The sequence below is a fragment of the Oratosquilla oratoria genome, chromosome 8 (genome assembly GCF_046742065.1).
Source record: "Oratosquilla oratoria isolate Oo_2021 chromosome 8, ASM4674206v1, whole genome shotgun sequence".
NCBI lineage: Eukaryota > Metazoa > Arthropoda > Malacostraca > Stomatopoda > Squillidae > Oratosquilla > Oratosquilla oratoria.
The window spans coordinates 1,142,401-1,151,490 of NC_134784.1; the positions used below are offsets into that span (position 1 = coordinate 1,142,401).

The following is a 9,090-nucleotide window of genomic DNA, read 5'->3' on the forward strand; positions in this document are numbered from 1 at the left end:
ATATAGATAGATAGATAGATAGATAGATAGATATAGACATGTGTGTGTGTGTGTGTGTGTGTGTGTGTGTGTGCGTGTGTGTGTGTGTGTGTGTTTGTGTGCGTGTGTGTGTGTATGTGTGTGTGTGTGAGTGTGAGTGTGTGTGTGTGCATGTGTGTATATATGTATATATATATATATATATATATATTGTCACATATATTCCCATATATGTAAGCTGGGAATAGTTTATTACTTGGATAACGGCGCCTCGCGATTACGTGGGGTGTCAGATTACAGGACGAGTACTGGAGGACGCGTGGGAAGAAAACCTACTCAATGGAGTATTTGTTCTAGTCTTCGCGTAACACTCAGCCTAGAACGAAGGAGAACGTTTTAGTTAATTGACCAATCAGGTTCAATCTCCATAGACGCAATTCCTATGGGCCAATCAGAGGATTTTTGTAGGAAGAACCAGAGCGCCTAGGGCGTGTCAGAGTCAGTTTAGGAGAACTGTGTGCCATGTAGAGGTGTGTCGCCTCGGAAGGGTTTTCGGTTGAAGTAAGTCCTCTGTACTCCCCCTGTATTATTCTTAAGTCATTTTAACTCAGCTAGTGTTTCATGTAGTGGTGTGAGATGTCTATGGAAGTGACCTAGACAGTGTTTTCGTTGGTAAAGTATTAATTATCTAATTAATTTTCTTTCACCCCCGTTAAAAGCTGGTGAGCGGGAATCTTCTGTTTTGAAACTTATTTACTCATTTGAATGTAAACTTATTTACTCACTTGAATGTTCAGTGATTGTAATCCTTCATGTAATCCTATTAACTTTAATGAATAGTGTTAAACGTTATCTGTGCGTTTCATTTTTCTTGATTTTTATGATAGTACAAAATCAAGTGGCGGCCTTGAAATTTCTTTTAAGTTACCCAAAGACATGGGGTCTTGGGAACTCAGTCACCCATCACTCTTACTATGTGTTACGAGTCTGACAGCTTTGTAATTTCTATTTGAGTTATCCCAAAGACATGGGGTCTTGGGAACTCATTTTCCTTTACTTAAATCTATTGCAAGTCAGATATGTGAGCGAGATTCGTAACAATATAAATACATATAAATATATATATATATATTTATATATATATATTGCTAAACTGAAATGTACTAGCACATTTGTAAATGACACATAGGAAACCCACAGTCGGAGAAAATAAACTTTGATTCTTCTTTGTATATATATATATATATATATATATATATATATATATATATATATATATATATATCTTCTTTATGTATATATATATATATATATATATATATATATATATACATATATATATATATATATATTTATAAGCATGAATAAATAAGTATATAAACAAATGAAACTAAATAAACACATACATAAATTAAGAAAGCAGACATGTTCAATATATGATTGAAATAGATAAAACAATGATAAATAGTTAAATGGATAAAAAATAAAGGAATAGATTAATTCAAAAGTTATAAATGAACAGACATACTTGTAATGCGTTACCGAGGAGAGTATCCTTACGCATGACATGTGAAGAATGTGGCAATGGATATGGAATGCAGTGTCTCCGCGTTTGGGTCAATACCACCCAATCTTAGAAGAGGGCAATTGGGCACTGCGTGCGTCGCCCTTGCCGAGACGCCCTTGGACCAGTCGGTAAAGTTTATGACATCGCAAGTCAAGGACGACGCTACCCGCCCAGAGGTCACAAAGACCTCCTCCTCCTCCCCCCCGGTGGGAGGAGGAGAGTCGCCTCCTCCAGGAGGAGATCTCGAGTCTCCTGGAGTCGAGGGACGCCCTGAATTAAGAGGTGCAGCGCCTCCAGAGAGAGGGTACTCACCTCAAGGCACGTGGAGAGGTTCGCGACCTCCACCGTCTCCAAGCAAACCTCATGGATGTGTCTTCAGACGTTCTGGAACACACTACATACCTCAGCGACCTCTCCCGAATGTGGGAATGCAGAAAATGCAACAACGCGGACTCGGAAGTCCAGTGCGCCGTGCCCGAGCAAGACCTTATCGACTTCACAGATGAGATACTCCTCCTTAGCCCATCCATGAGTCATGAGAACGCCTTTGAGTCTTTCAAATTCAAGGCCGAAATGGAGCCATCGAGATCTTGCGAAAACTCGTTCGAAGTCCCCGAAACAACCAGGAAGAGGTTTAAAAGAGGTCCCTTTGCTACTCAAAAGGAACCTCAAGGAGCAGCAGACACCCCCAGAATAAAAGGAAAGCACCCCTGGAAGGCGATATAAGAGAACGTAGTCGTCTCTTGTCTTCGAGCACAAGCCTCGTTAAGGGAATGCCTGAGGTGCTTGTAGGTGAGCGTGTCATAAAAGTTGTTCAATTTCTCTGGTGAACTTATGTATACTTACCCTTTCCAATAGAGAATTATTGCATACTAAATTGTTTTAGTAATATGTATATGTTACGTGTAGTTAATATTTTTTCATTTCTTTTTTATGATAGTATCTGTGATCATGGAAGTATCCATAGGCATAGGTAATCAGCCTACTATGTAGGAAATGAAAGATTAGAGTCTTGGGAACAACTTCACTAAAGCAAATTTCCTCTTACTCTCTCTCTCTCTCTCTCTCTCTCTCTCTTTTCAATTTGAGTACTCAAAATTTTAGTGAATCTGCTAAGATAAATGAAAAAAAAGTAAGTTACAGTTTCCTTTATTATTTCTAGTGAAATTAAAGGATGACTATTTCTCTTCATAAACTCGAAAGAATAGATAAAATCGGACAAATAGAAACAGAGATATGTCTATCTCAATAACAAAAAAAGTTATCTTTTTAGGAAAGCCATTTAAAGTTTAAGTGGAATGCACTAACATTAAATTACAGTTTCCTATATTTTTTTTATTGCCAAATTAAAGAATAACTATTTCTCTTCACAAATTCGAAAGAATTAATCAAATCAGGCAAAAAGAAACAGAGATAGACTATCTAAATAACAAAAACATACTTTTTTTTTTTACATTTATTGATTCACAAGAAGTACATCTTGTTTGGGTCTCTACCCATATTCCTAGAAGGCATACAAGTATGCCTTTTACAATAGAAGTTACATGTACATGTGTTTAATTATGTCAATATTTATAGCGCTGCACGGTCCTGGTCGGTCTCCACGATCTAGCCGACGTGGTTAGTGCCCTATGAGTCCGTCGCGTCCCATCCGGTCCAGCCGACGTGGTTTAGTTCCTGCACCCGTCGCGTCCCATCCGGTCCAGTCCAAGGCATCATGCGCAGTTACCTAAGTGAGAAAGGAGAATATATTAATCCTTTGGCTTGAATTTTTGTGGTGAGGTATAAGTCAATATTTCAAGTGAGTGCAGTTAAGAACCCATCCGTATCCTCTGGGGCTGGCACTTGAAGGAGACTTCCCAGCCGACGTGGTTGGTATCTTTTGCACTCGTCGCGTCTCATCCGGTCGGTTCAGGGCATCCTGCGCAGTTACCTAGGTGAAAGAAAAAAAAAGCATTAGTCCTTGGCTTAAAATTAAAAGTGTCATAAGTCAAAAATCAGCAAGAGAGTACAGTCGAACAGAACCCATCCGTATCATCTGGGGGGCGGCACTTGAAGGAGGCGTCCCAGCTGATACGAGTTAAGTGACATCGTCAGTCGACGGATGAGTCCCCCGGCCGAGGTCCTGGGGCCCGCACGCAGAAATCTGGTCGCTGGGCAAAGGGCTACATAATGATCTAGCCCGTTTGCGCCGGCCTCTCCACAGTGGATGCAGGCCTCCGGCTGTCCCGTCACCTCCGAGAAACATCGATACCCGAGACGGAGTCGATGAAGGGTGACTTCCTCTATCCTGGAGAGACGGACTCTAGGGGTCAGTCGCTCATACGCTGTGGCAACTTGATACCAGCGTGCTGACGGCCTCTGGGCTGTCAGGTTCTTATGGCTTTGCAGCTCCCTCTTGGCCATCGTTCTCGTTGCAATGGCCAAGATCTCAGTTCGGCTCGGGAGGACACCGATTCCGCCTTCCATGTCCCCTGTGGCCGCTCTTCTGGCCACCCTGTCTGCCGCTTCATTTCCCTGGATGCCGATGTGTCCCGGCACCCAGTTGAGGACGACTGATCTCCCTTGCTGACGGAGGGCCTTGAGCTGAAACAACAGTGAGGTCATTAGTTTTTTCTGGTCATTATGATAACTTTTTGATATTAGTTGCAACAGAGCTAAACTATCTGTGTGCACAACTACATTACGTTGGTGGGTGTTGAGAGCATGGGTCAATGCTAGACCCACTGCAACACCCTCTGCTTGCGTCGAGCAGCGAGTGCCCAACACCCTTACTCCCTGTTGCTCGTCCTTCGTGACAAACGCTGCACCTGCCACGTTGTGTACGGGATCCACGGAGCCGTCTGTGAAATAGACGACGCAGTTTTCCTGGGCGACAGATCTCATTGTGGCCTCTGCATCCGCCCGCAGGCGCGGCAGCGGCGTACCGCGTCGTGACGCCATCACACTGATTCTGGCCGGTGGATTCTCCCAGGGGGGAGACTGCACATAACCTTCCACCGACACATCCCTCCTCTTCTGAAGGATAAGGTCATGCAGGTGAAGGTCCCTTATGCGGTGTGCAACCCTCGCTGACCACCTCTTCTGCGGGAAGAGATCCGGATCTTGCTGGAGGGCGCTGATTAGCCTTCGCCGCAGGAACGAGTCATGTTCTCTCTGAATGACTCTTATGGCGAAGGCTACCACCAATCCTGAGATCCTCGCACTGATAGGCACCAGTCCCGCCTCTTGCTGCATATTGGCGACCAGAGTCCAGCGCGGCGCGCCTAATATTACACGCAGCGCCTGGTTCTGTACTGTCTCCAAGTCAGCCAACCGTGTTGCGGATAGACCAGCCAGAGCACTGCTGGCATAGTCTATCACCGGTCGAATTGCACTGACGTAGAATGTCCGGAGGACAGCGCAGTTGGCACCTGCCTCTCTGGTCGCCAAGGACTTCAAAACGTTAATCCGGCTGAGGACCCTTCCCCGGATGTAGGCCACTTCAGTCCGGAAGGACAGCCTGGAGTCGAGCCAGACACCAAGGTACATGTGCGTGCTGACCCACTCTACCTCATGTCCCTGCAGCAGAAGCCTGTCCCTCGGTGTTACGCTAGTGCCAAAACACATGGCTTTGGTCTTTGGTGGCGAGATCTTGAGGCCAAGCTCTTCGCATTTGGAGGAAATGCGGTCGAGGCACATTTGCGTCCTTCTGGCCTTGGTCCTTCTGCCTACTACCACCAGCGCGACATCGTCTGCGTATGATAGGAGGCGGCATCCTGTGGGTAGAGGGATGGCTATTAGTTCAGTCATCAGCACGTTAAACAGGGTGGGACTGAGAACCCCACCCTGGGGTGTACCATTTTCCAGGGGGTGATAGCAGGACTCCACTCCCTGTAGACGGACTCTGGCAGTTCTATTGGAGAGGTAGTCCGCTATCCACTGTAACAGTTTCCCCTGTACTCCTCTGGCAGCCAGACTGTCCAGAATTGCAGCGGGACTGGCAAGCTCGAATGCCTTCTCTAGGTCAAAGAAGACGACCATGGCGTGACGTTGCTCCACATGGCTCAGAAGCGTTGTAATGCATTGAGCCGTGCCCACCCCTTTGGTGAAGCCATAGAGGTTCTCTTGTGGTGGTCCCAGTTTCCACAAAAGTCTTTGGAGAACCATCTTTTCCATGGTCTTCCCCAGGCAGCTCGTCAGGGAGATAGGACGATACTTTACGGGCTCCCTGGGCTTGGGGATAGGCACGATGTCGGCCCTCTTCCAGTTGGACGGAAGTCTTCCACAGGACCAACTGCTGTTTACCACCTGGAGGAGTGCTTCTTCTCCAGCATCCCCCAGGTGTGCAACCATGGAGTACGTCACTAGGTCGCTCCCCGGAGCAGTGTCGGAGGATCTCTTACGTGAGGCTTGCAGCTCATGGATGGTGAATGGCGTGTCCGTGTCACCCGGAGACCCCATGGCAGCTTGTATCCTGGCCTCTCTTGGTTTACGGAGCATGGCCTGCCTCTGCTGCAGCTCGGCGGGTAGCGTGGCTGTGTGCGTGCGTCTGGCAAATTCTTGCGCCAGATTTTCTGCCTCGCACTGTGGTGCACGGGGAGCGCGCCGTGGTGGGGTACGGCTGGTCGCTATGTGGAGTTTCCCCCAAAGTTCCTTTAGCATGGTGGACTCACTAAAGCTTTGGCACCATTCTAGCCACTTCTCGCTACGCACACGTCGAGCTGTCTCCTTGGCCTCTTCGACGGCACTCCGGAGGTTGGCCAGGTTACCAGGGTTGTGGTGTCTACGCCTGATCTTTCGTAGACGGTTGACCCTGTGGTTGGCATCCTTGATCTCTTGGTTGTAGTACCAACCATCACGATGTCTCCTCCTGTTGAGGCCTTTCTTAGGTATTGCCTCCTCTGCCGCTGCATGAATAGCAGAGACCAGTGAGGCCTCCGCATCATCCAACTCACCCATGGCCAGAGCGTCGGTGACGACGCTCTGGCAACATACTTGTTAGGAGAGGCATTTAAATGCAACTCCAGCTTGCCAGATGTCGCCAATAATTTATCTATTTCATTTTATATATAAGAAAAGAAACTGAACTGAGCTGTAATATTTTGTCAATGTGTTACCACCATCATAGAGAATCTTTTGAAATGCTTACCTGTTGGTTGAATGAAATAAGATGATACGATCGCGTGCGTGAATTGAAGTCTTCTTGCTAAAGTGATGAAGCTATTTGTCGAAGATCACTCTTTGTGATCGTATGGTTGGTCAAATTGCCAGATACCTCCATACAAATCGCCAGATATCTCCATAGATATTAATTGCAGTAAACAAAACAAAATGGCTATTGAAATTTTGACTTTATTTCAATATACAGAATGTTTTTTCATGCAATGGGGTTGCCAGAGGTCGCCAAAAATTTACCTATTTTATTTTATATATAAGAAAAGAAACGGAATTGAGCTGTAATATTTGGTCGAAGTGTTACCACCATCATAGAGAAACTTTTGAAATGTTTACCTAAAATTCGTCAATTTTCCATATTTTTTTTTTTTTTTTTTTTTTTTTTTTCCGAGGGCTCCCTTAAAAGAGACAAACTTCCCGTCGCGGTAAACAGTGGGCCGAAGATGGAAAGCCCAGATGAAAGCCCAGAAAGTGACGTCACCTTCGAAGGGGGAGACAAGAAGAACGAGGACACCGCCCAATCACCTCCCCCTACGAAGATCACTCGGGAGAGTTCCATTGGGATTCCATAGCCGAAGAAGCCGCCAAGACCTCACACTTAATAGCCCATATCATCATGTATGCAGGCAATGTAGGCGTTCCAAGCAAACCCCCGTCGGTCCAGATCAAATTAAACTGGACGACGTACTGAGGTCAGAGCACTGGAAGCTCATCATTTTTAGCCCCGAGAATTTACTGCTGGCAATAGTAGTCCAGCCATATTTGTTCTCATTTTCCATTGCAAAAAGAAAAGATGGAAAGTGGCAGATAAAGATCTTGCGACCGAGAACTGCTCCAAATTAGAAGGCCCAAAAAAATAAGAAATAAAAAACAAAATAAAGAATGGAGAAACATAAGCCCATCTAAAAAAAAAAAAAAAAAAAAAAAAAAAAAAAAACTGCCGGCTGTCTTTTAATGAACCCGGGTCGCGGCTGTCTTTTAATGAACCCGGGTGTATGTTTGTCCCCCACTGAACCGGCAAAAAGGGACACGTGTGTAATAAAAGTTTTAACCGTTAAAAAAGGAGGGCAGCAAATCTTACGATTAGATCACCAGGAACAATGCCTTTAGAAACCGAAGCCGACGAAAAGAAGCGTCAAAGACATTTTTGGAAGTGGGTTACAGGTACTCGGAAAATTTCAAAAGCCGCTTTACAAAATGATAAGAGTTTGAGTTGCCGACTACGGAATGAACATGCCCAAACTTTTCGAAGCTTATACCAGGCTGTCAAAAAAAATTGTGTTAAGTAATCTGTGTGGGAATTTCATCGTAAGGTGATTAAGTTTAATGATTCTCTACGAAACAACAAAGATTTTCAATATTCCAATGAAATGTTTGACAGTCTCGAACTTTTTGATGGACAAATTGAAGACAGTGTTTCTGAAGGTTTTATGAAGCATTACTTTGTCGGGTAAAACTGGGCGTAGCCCGGGCGCGAAGCGCCCCGCGAGCGAAGCGAAGCGAGCAGCGCCGCAGGCTAAACACCCAAGCCAGGTGCTTGTAAATTATAAAAAAGAAAATCAGAAAGTGAAAATGAAAACCTAAAGAAAGATACAGAAAGTTTAAAGACCAAAGGGTATACAGAAAGTCTGGTGTATAGCCCTCTCCTGATTTAAATGCCCATAAATAATTTAACTAATTTCGAGGAAAGTGCCCATTCATGGTCGTTTCACCGCTTTGAGGACATCTTTACCCCCGCGCCCTTTATGGGCAACCGCCTCTGTGAACGTGACCTAACCCTGTGGAAAGGCCGCCAAAGAGGTTCATCGCTCTTGGAGACAAATTAGACTGGAAAGGCCACTAAAGAGACACAGATCTCTTGGGGACAAAATCAATGGAAAATATGCTCCTGGGGACTGAAAAAAAAGCCACAGAAGAGGAAGAGAACTCTTTGAAACAAATCGCTGGAAATTATGTTCCAGGAAACTTGAAAAACCAAATATAAAGTGTGACTTTTATTCTCTGAAGAAAAGTGTGATTGTCCACATCAAAACGACTTCCAGAAATGGAGGGGGCTGTCCCTCCACTGGAAAGTAATTAACCGCACTGGAAAGCCCTACAGTCGAACTGAAAGGAGTGTCAAGAGCTGGAAAGTGCTCAACGACACTCCAATCTGACCCAACACGACTGGAAAGCGTTTGCCTGCAGAGGATTGCGTCCTGTCGGACTAGAAAAAAAAAAAAAAAACTCAGCTTCTGGAATATGAAGGCTTCGGGAGGCTACAGAAAAAGAGCTTCTGATTTAAAGCCCAAAGAAACAAAGGAAAAAACGTTTGAAAGCCCATAAGAGCGTTGTAAAAGAGCTCTTTGACTGCGAAGAGGTTTCCCTCAGCTGAATAAGATCGCCTG

The 9,090-nt window shown here is 45.1% G+C and overlaps 1 protein-coding gene across 1 annotated transcript; it reads right to left on the bottom strand.

Annotated features, from left to right (window-relative positions):
• Positions 1 to 3,549: 3,549 nt before the first annotated feature.
• Positions 3,550 to 4,574, bottom strand: LOC143027546 (uncharacterized). The gene is made up of 2 exons (XM_076188841.1): positions 4,234 to 4,574; positions 3,550 to 4,132 (listed from the first exon to the last, which is right to left on the bottom strand). Exons 1-2 carry the CDS (start codon positions 4,252 to 4,254, stop codon positions 3,581 to 3,583), a joined length of 573 nt encoding a protein of 190 aa, XP_076044956.1. The 5' UTR covers positions 4,255 to 4,574; the 3' UTR covers positions 3,550 to 3,580.
• Between the last annotated feature and the right edge of the window lie 4,516 nt (positions 4,575 to 9,090).

Bases quoted from the DNA above. Each gene is read 5' to 3' on its own strand.
- LOC143027546 (XM_076188841.1), bottom strand. From the start codon at position 4,254: ATGCTCTCAACACCCACCAAC. The intron at 4,133-4,233 runs GTAATGTAGTTG...CTGTTGTTTCAG, and splicing joins TGCTCTCAACACCCACCAAC to CTCAAGGCCCTCCGTCAGCA.